At 34.8% G+C, this 19,073-nt stretch overlaps 1 protein-coding gene across 3 annotated transcripts in view; it reads left to right on the top strand.

Annotated features, from left to right (window-relative positions):
* KCNH7 (potassium voltage-gated channel subfamily H member 7) overlaps window positions 1-19,073 on the top strand; it is a 236,445-nt gene that overhangs the window by 126,260 nt on the left and 91,112 nt on the right. For 2 of the 3 annotated variants that reach the window (XM_086751371.1, XM_086751370.1), the window contains exon 3: window positions 11,945-12,100. In XM_086751371.1, the coding sequence (XP_086607497.1) occupies window positions 11,945-12,100 (156 nt within the window). Of the gene's footprint in view, window positions 1-11,944; window positions 12,105-19,073 lie in introns of all 3 variants that reach the window. The other variant, XM_086751372.1, reaches the window with a different exon arrangement.

Genomic DNA, 19,073 nt, shown 5'->3' with positions numbered 1-19,073 from the left:
TGAGATAAGGACAGGGAGAGATCATTCAAGTTATCGTTACAGGCAAAATAGACTCCACTTGGGGAAAACTGCTTCAATTTATTATTAATAAAACTAAAGCAGAATAATGAGAGAGAATAAAAACAACTTCCCCCCATGCCTCCCCTCTTCCTGGGCTTAACTTTAACTTCATTTCAAATTATCTCCACCTCCTTCTTCACTGACCTTGGTGCAAAACCAGCACACTACTTCACAACTAGTTTTTGAAGCACCCATATATTTCATAGAAGTTATTTTACATCTTCTCCAGATTTTTTCAAAGCAAATTAATGCTATTGTGGTCATTTCTGCAGACTTTCACTAGAAACTCTGACATTGAACTGTGATCCTCTGTTCATGACTTTTTGAAGCTCTCAGTCAATTTTTAAACCATGTAATGAGCTTTTTATAAGTATAGTGCTATTACTTTATTAGAATATTGTATAGCAATCAGTAGAATACCTTACAAAAGCATATGTCTGCAATGGCTACTTGGTTGGTTTTGTATACAAATAATATAATCATCAAATCAAATTTCTTGTCCATTAATAATGTCTGCATTACCATACGGAGTGACATTAATTATATTCATGTCAGGTATTCTTTATTAAATTAATCTAATATCACAAGTTTCATTATTTTGCTCAGAATTGATGTCAGGCTCTGTACTGACATCTGTACAGAGCCATACTGTATCCCTTTTATGAATGCTGGCACAATATTAGTATTGTGCCAACCTTCCGGAACTTTGCCCAGCAAGATTTGTTAAGAGGTTACATCAGAGTTGTAGACTGCTGAGTTGCAAACCTAGACCTTTGATTACAATTTTTCCATGTTTGCTGATGTTTTGGATCTTGCAAAGAATTACCACACTTCAGAAACGTTTCTTAAAGTATCTCTCTGGTTGTTGCATAATAATTATCACATACTTATTAACAATTTTACAACTGTTGTTACTGGGATTTTTATGGACTTTCACTATTGGAATTATTTTTGCTTAATGTAGTTACATAGTTACATTACTCTCCTTAGTCTTGCTCTAATGTTGTCACATTCCTCTATCAACTGTCTATATTTCATACCTCTCAATTTCCACAGATGTGATGTGTATTTACTTTCTCGTTTCTCTGTTCACTATATGCCTGTTAATTCCTAATTGCTACCTTTATTTTTGCATTCAATGCAGACAGACTTGCCACTAAGATTTGCAGCATCTTTGAATGATTACTTTTTTATTATCTAATATTTCCATTGAGAATTCCAACTTTTCATTCATATATTTGTCTGATTTCTCCTCTCAATTATTTCCACTTACTTTTTTCTCAAGTATAGAAAATTACTCATTTAGAATAATCACCGTTTTACTGCTTGGGATTGTTTTCTGTTTGTCTACACTGACTGCAATCAGCTCATGAAAATCACCCCTAGGGCAGTCATGAACTTCTAGTCCAGTAAGTTATTCATATTTATCAATACTAATGAGATCTTTAATTAAAAATACGTCATGTTTGGCATGGAGACTTTCCATTAGAAAACTTTATTTTCTTTTTTACAAAAATTTAATATTTTACTAATGTGTTTGATGAATCTCCAGTATGTAGACCTTCCACCAGATTTATTAATATGCATTCAACATCCCACAATTTTGTGTTATCAAGAACTCCAGAATACCACATCTCTTTTGGCTACTTTGTTTGTACTAGGAGGTTACATCTGCTTGTTTTACTATCCCAGTAGCTTGACTACTCCCATCAGCTTTCAGGATTGGCTTTCTCACTGATGAGGTTTTCCAGATAATTGTCTTTGTTACCAGGACCTCATGACAGCTATTTCGTACAACAAGAATCCCTCACTTTCTGTCTGTCTGTTCACTCCCTTCAGACTGGTTTACAGTTAAGTACTATAATGCATCTTTACATACTTTACATCTGATGCTGTATAGAATAATTATATTTTTTCCCTACAAGTTTGAGTCTTGTGTATTTCTAACTACTCATGACCTCTTATAAAGCATCTTTCCAAGAGTATGATTTTCTGAGGGTAAGATCTCCATGAGAAAGGCACCTGTATTTAGAAAATGTTACTCCTCCTACTTGATCAATGGACCTGGATGCACATTGCACTTGTGAATGTTTGCAGCAATGACAGCATTTCTCTTTTACCTCAAGGGAGCTGCTGTTAATCTGCTTTTCTATATCACCCTTCGTACTGTATGGCCATTTAATGCCTCCTTTTTTTTTGATATCCATTAAGAACTGTATAATAAAAAAAACCCTTAATCTCCCTGAAATGGCACAGTGTAAGTGAGAAGAGAATCTGGATCGCTCCTTTACTTCATAGTATATTCTGGACCAATACATTGGAGGAATGAAACAAATTACTAAAATGGAGTTCTGGCCTTTTTTTTTTTCTCTTTTTTTCCCCTTCTATTCTGCTTTGTAAGGTTATTCAATTAGTTCTTAAAATAGTTTATGTAGTTTAATTTGGGGAAATAAATGAGGTTACTTTCACAAAAATGTCTTATTCTGCACTTTTTCTGCAAGATGGACAATATTCAACAAACCTGAGCTCCCTTTTCTCATGAACATAATAAGACATTTCTCAGTTGAATGCCCAGAGGTGCATAGCTTCTAATGAGGGTTTAGAAAATAATAGCTAGGAGGAAAAGAGAAAGAGAACAAGAGAAAGAAAGAGAGAATGAAAAAATAAAGGAAAAAAGGCATCTTCAATTTTAGCACATACAATGAAATACATGCTAACTCTTAGCCAACTAGCTAAAAAACCAAGAAACTAGAACTGTTATTTGTCAGCTAGTTGAGTTTTTGTAGAGCTTATTTATGTTTAAGGTATATTTATCATTAAATCATCACATAATGTTTGTAAATAGACATTAAAGCTCTGTATTTCTTTATTTTTCTGTTAAAAATGTGACAGAAAATGTGTCCTACCATTGTTTTTCACATTGAGCTCTACATCTGGTATTTGCTGAGTGCTATGCTTTAAATAAGCTTACTGAAAATGTGAATGAAAAATGTCAAAGCATTTTCACAAGGAAATCCAGTTGTTTTCAAAATTATTCTAATTTCATGTAATTCCACTGAATTAATGTAATCCCTACTGCTAAGACCTTTCCTAATTAAAAATTCTCTGTTATGACACAGACTGAAAAATGAATGAAAATGACTGAAACTAATATGTAAATGCCTGTTGCTACAAATGGAGACATAGTATAACAAACTCATTTTCATAGAGCTTCATTATTACTACTTGGGCTAAGTTATTACATTTTTTTATCAGAAAAGAATCTGATATTTCATCACTGACCCTTCTTAACTGGTACTGATCTATGTCCAGTGACATTGGACATCATTGGTAATTTTTTATTGTCTGCTGTCATATATTGGGATGCTCCATGTTTTATGGCATTACATTCTGGGTTCTCTTTTGTTAATAGACATAAAACTTTATTCAAGTATATCCACATTTTAGTACCTAACAAAAAAGCTCTTATTTTAGTATGTCCTCAGCTCAAGTGTATCATGCAGCCAAGCAAACAATGGATTTTGTAATCACCATTAATCCTGAAAATTATTTTTAATGTATTTTCAGTGAAATGAACATTTCAAAATATTAGTTTTGTCTCACAGGAATAGCTTGTGCAATGTATAAAAATCACTTTTCAATATTGTCCTTTAAATAATAAATATTTCATTTTGAAAATCTCTAAGTGAAACATTTCAGTTTCTCTCTTTCTAAAATAGCCATGTTGCTTGTTTTTCTGTAAAAAAATCTGTTATGAAATTCATCAAGTGTAGTATATCTTGCATTCACTACAACTATATTACCAATGTCCATAAAATCAAGCATTTATGCTAAGAAAACAAGATGAAAACCATTGAGCTTCTCTCACTCAATAGTCTTTAAGATCTATAACACAAAAGAACCCAGTTATTCAACAGTCAACTTGCAAAGAGTTTACAGACTTAATTTTTTTCAGAGATGTAACCTTTCATGCAATCTGCCCTGACCTTTCATGTCTGACTGCTTAGCAGCTGGTCATACACTGTGTGTGTTGCACTCAGAGGCTTTACATAGGTGCAAGGAACCAGGCACAAGATACTTAACTGCATATGCAGAGGCAGAAATATTCTCATTAACAAGACAGAGACATAGCTTTTCAGAGGCAGCACTACTTGCTTTATTCTTTAGGAAGAAAAAGACAATGTATAATAGAGATTTTAGACTAAGTTTAGGCCCTAAATGATTCCAGGTAACTCTCATGTTTGAACATACTAGTTTTGCAAACTGCCAGTAATGAGAATCCATTCAGAAACAATTTCAGACCCACCTTTCACCCCACTATGCATGTCCACGAATGCACCTCTGAGAAAGATCGGTTTGAGGGTTCAAGACTGACTGTAGGAACTGGGCCTTCTGACTTCAGTCTGTACTCTAGAGAAACCCTCTCTGACAAAACTCAAATGTATTTTTAAGTGAACTGAGATAGAAAGAAAAAAGCCTGTCCTGCAATTTCTGCACCAGCTGTGATTTCCTAAAAATTATTCTACGCGCAGCCTGGAACCTAAATAAGTCTTTATCCTTCCATGAACGAATAGTTTTCAATATTTTCTCACTCTATGCTCTTTTCTTGGTCTCTATGTTATAGACATATAGCATCACTGCTTGTTTATTTTTCATTTCATTTTTCTTTCCTTGCCAAATATTTAATTGCTCTATAGCTTCTGTACACATTTATATATGCTTAAACAACACAGCAGTAGGAAACTATCCTCTCATATAAAATGTGTTCAGCATTACAATTAATCACCATAGATCTATTAGCGTAGGTGTAGATATTATAATTAGGAGGTTAGCGATAATTTTGTCCATGCAGTAGCATAAGAAACACTGGAGTGAGCAGTAGAACAGTATTTATGTAGCTATTGAATTATGTTATAAATGGGATTAAAGGGAGAGAAAATGAGATATTTATATAGGTCAGTCTAATAATGAACTTGTCCACTGACTCCAGAGGGTAATTTCTTTCTTAGTTTGCTAGTTTAAAAATTCTTCCCTCACCGCTAAACACTGTAAGTTAATATCTTACAAAACCTACATCACCCCTGTAAATCAGATCTTGGTATCAGCAACCATTTCAGTGATAGAATGGATATCTATTTGATATGGAGGGTGGAGTGAAATGTCAAAGGAAACAGGTCTTATTTAATCACTGTTAGCTCCCTAATATCAGCCAAATATACTCTTCTTGTCTCTACTCATCCCCCTTAAAAACAGCGATTCAATTGAAAAGGGATATAATACATTTCAACCTGCCATCTATTTTTAGTTCTTCTCTCCAATGAATCTTTTAAAAGAGACAGCTATATAGATACATCTGCAGAATGTTTAATGGGAAGCTTGTGAATTCCCCATTCTTGCCACACAAGGTACCTCGTTTTCAGTCAGATGGAACTGGAAAATGGTGACATAAAAACACAGCACAGGTAAAAGATAAAGAGAATTGTACAACCCATTATTCAAAGTTCTGCATGAAGTATACTAGACACATTTTGATATTGTGGGGCTGTTATCTACTAATTCAATTGTGAAAGTGAGTTTCTTTTTGTTACCCTTAGTTTCTTCATTCATTTTTGATGCAGCTTTGGATAAAACACGTAACATCATGTGAAATTATGCAGGATGTCACATGACTATTTTCAACTTAACAGTACAGAAATAGAGTTGTTAGTATGATTTTAGAAAGAAAACAAACCTTTCTAGTAAGACCACTGAAGACAAAATTCCCTGTGATACATTGCATTATTCCTGACTTGTGCCTAAATAGAAACACAAATAGATTTTCAGCCCTTGATTGGTCATGGTGAGTCCCCACATCACAGTACACATCATCCCTCAATATTTGACAAACTTTCGATTGAATATTCAATATACATCCTCAGTGCAACTGTCTCTAAATGCCAACAAAAGTTCAACTAAGTACCCTGTTTGTTCAGAGTGGACCTCAAATTGGAGGTAAATATGCTTCTGAATTTTAAGCATAAAAGAAAAGGACTTTCTTCAGTGATAGTCACAGAAATCACACAAGGCAGAGCAAATATTCACTGGATACTGTTTTTCTTTCAATTTCCTTTTCTTTGTTTCTAACTCTTCAAGGATACAAGATGCTTTGCTTTACTGGTCTCATTAGTAAATTACAACCAGTCATTTTCAGGTGTCATACTTCAGCACCATTCACAGCTTGATGAGAGCACTTGCTTGCTAAAACAAGGTTTTAACCTGTTTGTTACCAGAATCTTGACAACATATAGAAAAAAAAGTTTTGGCTTGCTTCCATTTCTTTAAAGTTTGGCTGAAAGTAAATATGGACCAACAGGGAGTAAGGTCACAATTCCAGAAGCTCACACGTGAAGCTGCTTCAAATAAGAGTATTCTGCTTATCAGCAGTGTGCAAGAGACAGCATTATTTTGCAAGATTTTGTATCCCACTTTCCACCTTGCCTTCCATCTAATCCATCTACCACACAGTATCTGTGACCCTACCACACTGGTCCATATAAGGAGCATGTCCACATCCTTTATCTGCCAGCATCTGGCAACAAAATAGATTCTAAACAGTAGTTTGGGCCAGAGAACAAGACTTGACTTATCAGCATTTCATATGCTCCTAAGAGGCTTGTTACTATTTGTATTTGCTATGCTGGGTGTGGTGGACAAAACCCATGGCCTCAGCCTTCCTGAATGTGCACACGAAGCAGGACAATCTTTCCTTTCCCAAGACCAGAGCATACATTTAATTTCATTACATTCCCTTTACTTTCTTCCAAGACAACTATTGCCCTGCACCCGAATAAACAGAGTAACCAACTTTTGGAGACCTGTCCCAATCTGGAAGAAGTAGGGAGAGATGCTTCTTTTGTTCATTAGAGAGGAAGAGAATATTAGATTTGGGAAGTTAAGGAGATAGTAGGAAGGTACATCCTGGCTTCCCATCCCATAGATGAAGACTCCATGAAGGATGGGCAAAGTCAAGAGAAGGCCTTCTGATCTTCCAGATTAATTGTCCCTCAGTTTATCTCGCTTTTCTTTCCCCCAAAAAATTCATATTAACATTGGGCAATCCCCATGAGCCATGCCATGGTGAAAGGACAAATAAGGCTGTAAATATGAACACAAGATAACAAATATTGTTGGTTATGTTTTATTACATGATGTTCTTTGTATTTATGGAAGTCTACTTTTTCTTAACTGAGGAATATTAAGTTTCTACTTAGTATAACAGTGATCAGACTCAGAGTGCCTGAGTAACTAGTCAAAAATGAACCTATGAAAACAATACATATTTCACCTCATTACTAACCAAATGGGAACTAGGCAGACTTTTCTGCTCTTTTCTGTAAAATGCTGATAGAATTAAGAATAAGCTTAGTACACAATTTAATATAAAATGTATTCAGTTGCATTTCTACTATAATTGATAGTTTAACATTTTAAATTAAAATGTAGGGTATAAACTATGTTTGTCGCTAATATGTTCTAAGTTTGTGCCTCCAAGAGAAGGCATTTTGAGCACTTATTTTGATGACAAAATGTGAATCATATCAAAAGCGGAGGGTAGTTATTTCCAAAATAAACATGCTAATTGTTTAATAAAAGTGCAAAGAAGATCCAGCTTCCTTCTGTTGTCCCTGTATTATCATAAAATTGTCACATTGCAGAAGTGTTTCATTCAAATCTGTCTTCAAACAGAGAATAGGACTGCCTAGCCCTGGAAACATGTACAGTATCTCTGCTTCTAATTTTAACTGTATTCTTATTCTAGTAGGCAAGCTGTTGTTGTGTTTTGATTTATGCCATCTCACCTTCACTTTTAAATGAGCAGAAGTGGCCATGGAGTGTACAGATACCTACACCGGACTATTTGTAGGTTGCAGCAGTAAACAATTGTCATAATCCTAGAAAACTCTTGTATGAGATCAACCTGTCCAGAAATGTATATACGCACACAGAGGACATACTCAACATCTTTCTTTCTAAAGCCTTAGTCAGTTGTCCACAGCAGCCCTAGTAAGAAAAAATATCTGAGAAGCTATAAATGCTTTAGCGCAGGGAGCCAAGATTGATTCCAAAATATGTTGGAATAGGTATCGGCCCCAGTGAAGGCAGTCCTCAAATTTGTACTGAGGTGAGGGAGTCTGAATTTTTTAATGACGAAATGCAGATAGCGACTGTCAGAGTCATTCAGGCCAACAGGGCTGCAGAGCCATCCTGCAGAACCACAAAAGATTTTCAAGGGTCTTTGTTGTGTGAAACGTGTGGCTTATGCGGAATTAGGACAATTACCTAAATGCCACAGTGTCTCATTTTTCAGAGATCCTTTGAGCATAGCATATGTATGTAATGGCCTGTGAAAATTTTGTTCCCAGGAAGGCTGAATCAAAGTAGCTGTTTGAGATGTGTCACTTTTCAAAGTTTGCTTGTCAGAGTTTTGTGTATGAGAATGGAGACTCTTGTAATTTGAAATGCCTTCACTGTTGTGTTAGTTGTATTGTCCTCTCCCAATTGCTCATAAACAGAGCTATTACAATTCAAAAAAATGCCTGCAGTGTATCTAGAAGATGCAGCCTGATAAAAATCTGTCCTAAAATCCTCTATAGAAAATCACTCGAAAGGTAAATAGATTTTATGAACCAGATTAATTGGTTTGATGTGCCTGCTTTGTACTGCTCTCATGAAGCAAGTAAACTTTAAGCACTATGCATACAGATATTTAAATAGGCTTTGCTTTACCAGAACTGCTCAAACGGTGCAATATATACTTATATAATCCCAATATATCCTAAATCTTTGTTTCTTAAATATTTATTGTCACTTATGTATATTTTGGCAGTTATTTTTTTCACATCATCCTGTCTGGTCTTGTGAAATCATACTGCTGAATACGTGACTACAGAATCATAATCATATCCACACAGCGTATAGGGGAGCAGAATCTTTTCTTCAGATATGGATATTTTGCCACTAATTTAACTAGATGAAAGAGTGGGTTTAAAATGTCATAGACAAAAGAAGACAAGGCCTTATAACCATGGAATTCAAGCTGATGAGAAAATATCCAGCTTTTCCTCTTTATCACCTCCAATGCCGACAACAAGAGAGTACAATAGGAATATTTCATTATTACTTCTCAATAGTAATCTTGAGAAAATCCAGATATATTGCTGCATATGGAATTAACATTCTACATATTCATATGTAGAATGTTAATAATTATTCTGATTATATCATCCCCTTGCCCTGTGCTGTTAGATGAGAAATGAAAATTCCAGAAACTTCATTACAATTTTTATTGCACATCAGAAGCATTGCTTGCTCTTGAAATATTCAGTATAGAGACAAAACAGGGAAAACATGCTGAGGCTGAGTGCAATGAAAAGCAGTGGAATGCCAGTGCAAATACTGAATAAGATTGTTTATAAACAAGCTACTTAATAATATTTCTTTATTGCCATCAACTCCAACAACTCAAAGCTTATCTTTTGAATTTGCTAGTATTCTTTCTTTGTACTCAACTCTTATTTTTCAGTCACTCTAAGGTATTCCTTGTTATTTCGTATTTCCTTGCCACCATTTCAGTAGCAATAGATACTGATAAGCATATAGCAGATAACAGTTTCTGTACTAAAGACAAACACTAACAGTGACTGTAGCAGGCATTGTATTTTGGTTAAGTTGTGGAATTCCAGTTCCAGTCATTTGCACAAAGTAAATATTATATGCCTCTCAAAAAGCTGAGATGTCTTGGAAAAACTTCAGACTGATGAACTACGCTGGACTTATTAGCCTGCTGGTGCAATTGGTCTTCAAAAGTACTATGCTGAATTATACCAGACATGAATCTGTCCCATTTTTTGTTCCCAAAATATTTCTACATACAGCTTAAATTTTTAACACTGTGCTCTTTTTGCCACGTTCTTAAGCTGTGGACTCTTAAAAAGCTTCTGCATCTCCCGAGAGATGCAAATCCCCAGCACCAGTACAAATGAGGTTTGTAAATGCTTGAGAGCGGAATGTTCTACATAAATGGGAGATAGTGTCATTACTTAGCACTGTGGGAAGCACTCCAAAAGCTGAAACACCCTTGTCTTCAAAAACAGAAAAGTTTTTAAAGAAGTCTGAGGCTCCTCATCATCCTTATTTGCAAAAACTGATAAACATTTAATCCACTGGAGTTCAGTGTTCCTCAAAGCCATGCACACCTCAGCCTAGCCCCACCTACAGTCCCTTCTGTTAAAGGTGTCCAATTGGGAGATATGTGCTCAACCTATAAATCTGAATGTCAAAATATAGCCTACATCATGAAATAGTATTTCCTTCCACGCAAATCAATACATATAATTTTGAGTGTTTAAACTCAATATGTATTTTTATTAGTTAGCTAAAATCACAAAGATTGTTTCTAAATTCTCCTCAGAGCCTCTGTTTAACCAGTCTATGTTGCAATGCTTGGCCTGCAGCACTTCTATTTTTAGCTCTAATGGAACAGCTTTAAATTGCTTATTTTCTGTTTACTAAAGTCATTGAGCTTGTAACCATGGCAACTGTGGCAAGTGCCACAGCTTAACTGTTTTATTAAATGGATTGGAGGTACAGCTGCAAAACTTGAAAGGCCAGCATGTCAATTTTATATGTAGCTCAAACTGCCTTATATACAACACTATGGCAAGTACTACACTAAATATGAGGAGCCAGAATCTGATCTTGTTGATAATGATATAAATCTTTACTATCTCTCTCCTCAATGGGAAAAAAAAAAATTATTCTTGTGTAACTCAGATCAGGATCTCTTTTTGTTAAATTGCACAGCCTGTCAAGTTTCAGTGAACACTGCATTTGCATGCGTGAATTGCAGATGATGTACATTAAACCAGTCCCTAGTTATCATGGAAAGACACCATCTCACAGTTGTGTTTGCATGAAGCATTTACCACGTTATTGTATTGCTTACAGCAATCACATTATTTTTGGAACCATTATGTTTTGTTAGGTTAAGAGAAGGAATTAAATCAAAACTAATGACCTTGTCAAATGAAACTTCTTAAGAGTCATATTGGAAGAATTAACACAAAGCATTCTTCAAATCTGTAATTAGGCATTTGAACAAGAACACCCTGAGTACCAGAGGTGTTGAGAAATTACACCTTCTGCTCGCTTCAGTATAAGCTGGGTGTGCTCTACATGTATAACTAGGGCACTTTTAAATTCATAGTTCAAGTTGTATATGACAGTTAAGTAAAATACTTCTGAAAATGATTGAAAATTATTACCATGGTTTAGAAGTTTTTTGTGATAGAATGTAAAACTCCATAGGATGAGATAACAAATATAATTTTAACACAAACCTAAACAGCATTGTACAACCCACAAAAGACTGAGAGCTAAAATAAGAATAGTGATATATTTACACACATAAATATTTAATGCATGATTCATCCTGTTGTAATAGAACCAAAAGCTTGAAGAATGTTTGACATTTAGAAGAATGGAGTTCTGCTTTCTTCACTAGTGTTGTGGTTGGAACAGCGTTCGCATTGCTACTTTTGGTACTAAATGTCTCTATATTGCAAGTCTGTCCATATAGGTATTTCCAGTGAATAAAAAACCAAAAAGTAAAATCAACATTTTAAAAGAGAGATCTTTGGAAGAGGTAATAATCTAATAAATTATCAAAAGATATATTTATTTCTATGAAATTGTTCCTGCTTAAATTAAAGAATAATGTGTTTGATGCTCAATGATTAAATTCAAAGAAATAATCTTCACTATCTGTTGGTATAACTGGAATTACTAGAATGAAAAAATAGTGAAGTTTCCTTTAATTTATGTATTTCTTCATCTCCATCTGCAGGATCTTCCTTCATTTGCAACACCCACATAATTCCAGTGAAAAATCAAGAGGGAGTAGCAATGATGTTTATTATTAACTTTGAATATGTAACAGATGAAGAGAATGTGGCATCTCCTGAGAAGTGCAAGCCAATATTGCCATCCAGACTTGTAAATCGTAAGTTACTCATTGCAAGTTCTCTGCTTACCTCTGCTCTTAGCTGAGAGAGCTCTTAACCTGGGCAATGATACCAAAGAAATCAGGTCCCCATTGCCTGACTCATTTAAGATAGAATTCAAAATGATAAGAAGTTAAACGTAACAAACTTGTTATAAAGTTGTCAAGATAATCTATTCGATCTTCCGTAGTACTAACAGCATGGATCTTATGAGTACTGCTAGGAAATATGAATTCATTCAAAGTAAAACATTTCATAGAAGTGCATTACCATTGACAGAAATGGATTATGAATGGAAAACGGCAAAAAAAAAAGCATTATGATATTCCCCAAATATTTCACTTTCCCCTATTCAAAACTGAATATTTCTCTTTTCCAGTTGGTGAAAAGTTTGATTAAATTAGACTAGAAATTATAATATGTGGAAAAGTAAAGTTAAAACATAACTAAACATCCTGATTTTATCAAATTGCAGTATTTACATTGTCATGAAGGGTGTGAAGTTTTTTGGATATACAGGAAATGCTTTTGTTTTCATTACACTCTGGAACATAAGTATTGCCAAAATCAGAAAACTCTACACAAAACAGAAGTCCACTTCCTATACAGCTAGACTGTGTAGCTTTCTGTCCCACTATCTGCACAACGTGTGCTCTTTTGCTGACCTTCACTCTGTGCAGCAACAGCACATGATCCTTCTGCTTTGCATCTGCACTCACGTAATCTGTTCTTACTACAAGATTTCCCAGAACACATCCCCATTTGTACAAGCTCTTAGTAAGGCACAGCATTCTCTAACAGCAAGCATTAACACGCTCCCCTTGCTGGCTCAGCAACAGTTGGAAAATACCTTTTCACAGTGCAATAATCTTTAATGTTAGTACGATAAAGGGACCTGGAACCTAAGTTTTCTGATTACTAAATCAACACTTCAACTTTCTCTAGATAGGAGACAAAGACTGGTACGATCTTCACTGTGAGAAGTGAGGGGAAAACTTTCCCAATGTAAGCACTATGTACTACCTGAAGTGATGACATGCTGTATTACTTTTTCTGATAGTTATGTCGCGAAGATTGTAAGAAGGAGGGCTGCAGCTGTGCATATAGCAGCGTTACCAGGCTCCTTCTGATAAAAGCATCTTTGCCATTCTTCATGATCTAGACTTTCTGCACTGTATCTTCTGGACAAAAAGCTCTGTGACTATAAACCAAAAGCCCTCTCATAATATTGTCAAATCATTCACATTATTAAAACATTTGCTTCTATAACTAATTGCAGTTCTAAAAATACAATTCTCATTAAGCATGGAGAAAGAGCTCTGACTGAATACTCCAAATGGGCCAAAGTCTTTCCACCTTTGTCCCTATATCTCTACAACAGCAGAAGATACAAGATTGTGGAAAGGAAAATCCCCGTTACTGAAAACTAGCAGTCTCAAACTATTATTGTTCACCAAATATCACGTTTTTTAAAAAAAAAAGCTTTTGTAACTATTCTTTACAATACATATTTAAAATCTTGTGCTTTTATACTCCCTTTTCTTATTCTGTTTTGCAGAGGTTTTTTGAATAACCAATACAGCAGTATTTTTTATTTGTCTTGAGACAGCAAGTAATGTTTTCTAGTAATGTTATGGTAAAAATCCCATTAAAGGGTATCAGAAAAAAAAATTATGAAATTGCATCAGAAGAAAAATGCTTTAAATTACATCAAGTAAACCCCACTCATATTCTGTTTCTATTTCAGGATGACATGATTTCGTGAATTTTGAACACTTTACTTCCTAGTTTTAAAAAACAATTTTATAACATAAATAAAATTGTTCAGCTGGTCTATGCTTACTGTGGTTTTATTGACAAAATAGAAAGTAAAATACTAGTCGGGGGGGGGAAAAGAGCTTCATGTGCTGAAAAAGAGCTTTTTGTTCTGCTATCTGCAATACATCACTGTACATTTTCAAGTGTTGTCACTTGCCGTATTTTAAAGTGAAAAGCCGCTAAAGAGGATATCCACCAAAAAAGCACCTAGACAAAACATCCTTCTCTTGTTTTACAGTAGTTATGCCTGACATACACAGAGGATTTCCTTGCCGGGAGCTCTTGAAAACTGAATAGGTGGAGCTCCAAGCTCATTATGTAATAGAGAAAGATGAAGGTGCAAAAGGAGGCAAAGGAAGGTGACTTGAACCATTTTCCTGCTAGTGGGTACAGCCAGATGCCAGAAACTGGCAGAAACTAGAGCAGGCACACGGCTTACTCCTACCTAGTTGCTTGTGGTTTCAGAGCAGACTGTTATGTGGGCAGGATGGGAAGAATGATAATACAAAATATGCTACATATCCAAAAATTCTTCTTGGCAGAGACAATTCTCAAGAAAGAGGCCAACCTGTGCAAAACATCCAGAAATAACTGCAAGATATTGAGTACAGGCCAACAGTGGATTTGAATTAAAACAAACAAAAGCCTTGAAATTTAGAAAAGGCAGAGAGAGACCAACAAGCAACAAAAGAAGTCACCAAAAAAGGTGGATTGTTTACTAGTAAAAATATCAGTTTTAAGTCATATTCCCACGATAAGAAATACAAACAGTAGATTCTCTGGGAGGAAGTTAGTTTTTCATCATCTTACTCTATTTAGTACATACATCAACAGGTAAAGCAGGTGTTCTGTTTTCATTGGATCACACACAAAATGGACAATAATGGGTACTGGTTCAGGGAAAAAAAAAAAACAAGGAAACAAAATCCTTTCAAATCCAGCAACCAATTTAGAGAATAAAAATAGCAAGGGAACCAGCCGTATAACAAGTGCAGAACATCTCTGACAAACAACCAAGATAAGCAACAGCTAATGACAAAAGACAAAAGATTTCAGATTGCATTAACATCTACCCAGAAGTACACTGATCATGAGAGGTTTCTTTCCAGGGCTCCTTAGATTGAGTTTTCTCATATTAGAATGCCTTTTCAACATGAGAGCAAATAAAAATGACTGAGTCAGGTTGCAGGAGAGAACTAAAAGTGAATAGGAAACAAAAAGATTACAGTTATTTTCCTGGCCCTAGAAAATAAGATAACTCTTCCATACTGTCATTCTTCCTCTAATTGATATATTAAGAGTTGACATCATATTTATCAAGTGTAACTTTTAAAAACCTTTGCTTTTTCCAAAAGCATCTATCCTGCTTGCTGCAGACAATAGTTTTGAACAAGACTGCTTGCCACAGTGTTCCTCATGACAGAAATCTAACACAGTGTAAGAAAAAAGCATTTCCTGTGGTACACACAGTGCATTCTGTTTTCAAAAGCTCTAATAGAAAAGATGTATTCTGATCTGTTAAAAGGTTGAGGATCCTCTGAACAAGTTAAAGATCTATGGAAGGAAACTGTCATTTGCTAGGTTAAGCTCAGAGACTACATTTAGTTATGGATATGCAGGAAACTAAAAATTTACCAGCTGAATACTGACAGATATTTTAAATAGTATTTGTAAGCTCTTTGCGACATGGATGCTGTCTTTTGTTATGTGCCGTTACGATCACAAACACAGCTAGGTTCTAATTCAGCATTGGTTTGGCAGATTACAATAACAGTAGGGGTTTTTTTTTAAATATGGTATGTTGCCAGTAGTTTGATGACCACATTTGAGTACAAATAGAATTTTTTCTAGTCTGGTGCTCAAGAGCTCCTATCTCATATGCAGCAAAAAGCTGAATAGGCAGTAACATGAAAAGTGAAGATACTGGCTTCAAAATAGCAGTGTAAAAATCGTTACAGCTGATTCTTTTGTTCTTTATTCTTCCTTGCAAGAATATATCATCTGTTCTCTATGGAAGTCTCATCAATGTTTGCATAATCAAATATCTAAATTTTGGAAAATCTCAGCATGCATCAAATTTGTAAAAAACTAAATCACAGCCAACTGATTTTTCACTCTTTTCTGTTCATTGCTTTTGTGTTTTGTCACAATTCTATTTTTCAAGATATGACATTTCACTAGTAAAACAAAGGAAGTCTGTGTTCATATATAACTCTTTCCTTCTGGGGAAAAAAAAAATCCCAAAACATTTTTCATAACTTTTTGTTTACAATTCTACTCAAATTTATTTAATACTATATCCGTTACGCCTTATTTTCAGAGAGGTGAGGAAATTTCTTCTGTAAGCACTTATTACATGACTGCGTAACATCTTTTTCCAGTGGGGATATATTTGTATAATGTGCAGTTAAAGTGAGAGTTACAGAAAGTGATTTCTACTATAGATGTCCATTCATCATCCAATCACTCTTTCTAAATTTTGTCTCATTTCCAAATATGAGAATTCTCTTCATTCTTACTTCATCTCTTGTAATAAATTTGTTTGCTTTCTGTGTTGCCTTTTCTTACATCACGTAAATGTTTTGTAATTCCAGAAATTAACTTCTATGCTCAAATATAAAAACACTTAGTATCTTTACTCCACCTCACTTTATCTGTGAAATGCTTGAAGACATAAATATCTGCTTTTTAAGTGGAAGGATATTTGTTTAGCATAATAAAGGGTTTTTTAAAGTGTTAAGCCATAAAAATTGTTTGTACTTGTGCTTTAGCATTTCTTGTGGACTGTTCTCTGTCACATCTGATAAGACAATATCATTTGCTTGATTGTCACTATGATGATAAAAAATTATTCCCAAAAGTGTTGTTCATAAATTTTAATGAATCTAATAATTGTACAAAGTTGTATAAAATTTTCAACTCCAATTGAAATAATGCATAAATAATGGATATTTAGCAAGGCGCTTTTAGAAAAAGAGAATTCACTCCTGTTAAAAGAAAAAAAAAAAACTTTCTGTAGATTGTCAACAAAGAACTAAATTAAGAAAAGATGTGACTTTATACCAGTTTAGCAAAAAAACCTGTGTGAACACTACTAAATTATCATTTAAATTTGTCTACTAATAACAGCTGTTAACCAAAATAAGAATTCCTCTACAGTGTGTTGTACAGACTTCATTAAACTCTTTATTATAAAGTGTTAAGCTACTATAACTTCTGTATATAAATATGGCTTCTAAGTCATCTGTTGATGAAAGGAAATGTAAGTGTCCAATTTTATTCCCAAATCTGTCAAATATTCCAATCTGGCATGTTCATCCACTCCACCAATTTGATGAGGAACTTTTACAGAAACTTAAGGAACTGGTGGCATACATTAATATTTGCTCCTGGCATCTGATTCTGTTCTTCAAAGCTGTCAAATATGTTGTGTCTGTAAAACTAGTAACTGCAAAATATCAAAATTAATCATGACACAGAATGGACACAGAGAAAATCAGCAGCCATTTCACACTGACACAAAGTCATAGATTTGAGGATACTGACTTTGATATGAAGAATGTAGCTATAAATTTTCTACTCAAAGTAGACCATTTGCAGGATTGTAAAGTACACATATGCACAAGTTGAGAAAAACCTCTTGGAACTTTAATTCTGAGTTGTCTTCGTCTTCTGCCCCACCTACAGCTTGCTGCATCTTTACTGACCTATGAGTGCTTTTTCTAATATTTACTCCAGCCCTTTCCAAGGCAAAACTCCTAGTAATATGTAGGCTAAAATAACTAAAGTCAGATGAGGTAACTTTATCATAAGTTTTATTTATTTAACATCAAAACATTTTTACTAGCTAGAAGTACTAACCTATAAGCTAATACTGGTTCACAAACACAGTGTTCATTATCTCATGTGAGAAAGCTCAGAAAGTTATTTGATTAAGCACATAATTGCATCCTGCCAAAGAGGGATATTTGGGGATTGTCTTATCATTTTATCACTTCAAAATCTATAAGCCTATTAAAGACACCCTGGAATAATGTCTTGGGTTTCTTTCTCTAAAGGAAATGAGACAATCTCTTATACATCCAATAAGTGCATACTTTTTGGATAAGGTTCAGAGAAAATGAGCAGGCTAACAATATTCTTAAACCATCTAAAACTATTATCAGGAAACCTTTCAAGCAAGGAGTTCCTTCAAGGTGCTTACACTTCATCAAGTTTGGCTCTATTCCAGTCCTAGCAATGGAGTTACAACTGCATCCACTGAAGTTACAAATAAAACAAGCACAACTGAAATTCAAACCAGGCTTTTCCTTTAAGTCAAAGAGTTAACTCAAAAAATGGTATTTGTTTTCCTCTGTGCAGAGGACTTTGCTATGTAAGTAAGCACAGCAGTTTAGTGAGAGGCAAATATGTATTTTTTTCTAAATATATATGGACAGCAACATTGTCATAAAAAATAGTATACTGTTTGATGCATACAAGTTTGCAACATAAAACATACCACATACAAGCAATAGTAACCCCCTGAGTTTGCCCAAAATGTGATGAGAAATTTGTCCAGGGTCTGGACAGGGTTAGCTGCACCACTGGGAGCAAATTCATCATAAGTTAGCACTAGTCAAGAAAAATTGTTTCCAGGAGGACAAAGGTTTCTCTCTAGCCAACCAGCAGCATAGTACTGATAACTTCAGTGTCAATATGTGTATTTGTCTGCATTGTAAATTGCAATGAATGTTACGTGAACTAAGACAGTGTTAAACTCTTAGCGAAGGAATACAACCAAGCAGCAATCAACAGTGAAAGACAGAAGGACCTCTGGTACTTTCACCTTCAGTGCTCCACAAACACCTGAAGCCTAATTAACAGATCAGCCACCAAGATAAATAAATTCTATTAGTCTTCTTTTACAGACAGAGAAACACAAGTGAGGTAGCTATATTTTGTTTCCTCATGACAACTACTGTTAGGGTTCAGATTAGAAAGGAAGCCTCCCTGGATTCTAGCCCCTGTAATTAGGTGTTTGCATTACAGCCTCTCCCAGCTAGGATCACAGAGCTATTGTGCTGTATCTTGTACAAACAGTCAATTTTAAAAAGGCAATCTCTGCTTAAAGAGATTACAAACCAAAAAGAGGGAATGACACAGCTTTCAGTA

Source organism: Chlamydotis macqueenii, chromosome 6 (assembly GCF_036417535.1).
Source record: "Chlamydotis macqueenii isolate bChlMac1 chromosome 6, bChlMac1.mat, whole genome shotgun sequence".
In the NCBI taxonomy this organism is placed as follows: Eukaryota; Metazoa; Chordata; class Aves; order Otidiformes; family Otididae; genus Chlamydotis; species Chlamydotis macqueenii.
The sequence above is the reverse complement of the archived record's forward strand: the minus strand, read 5'-3'. Positions and strand labels throughout refer to the sequence as shown.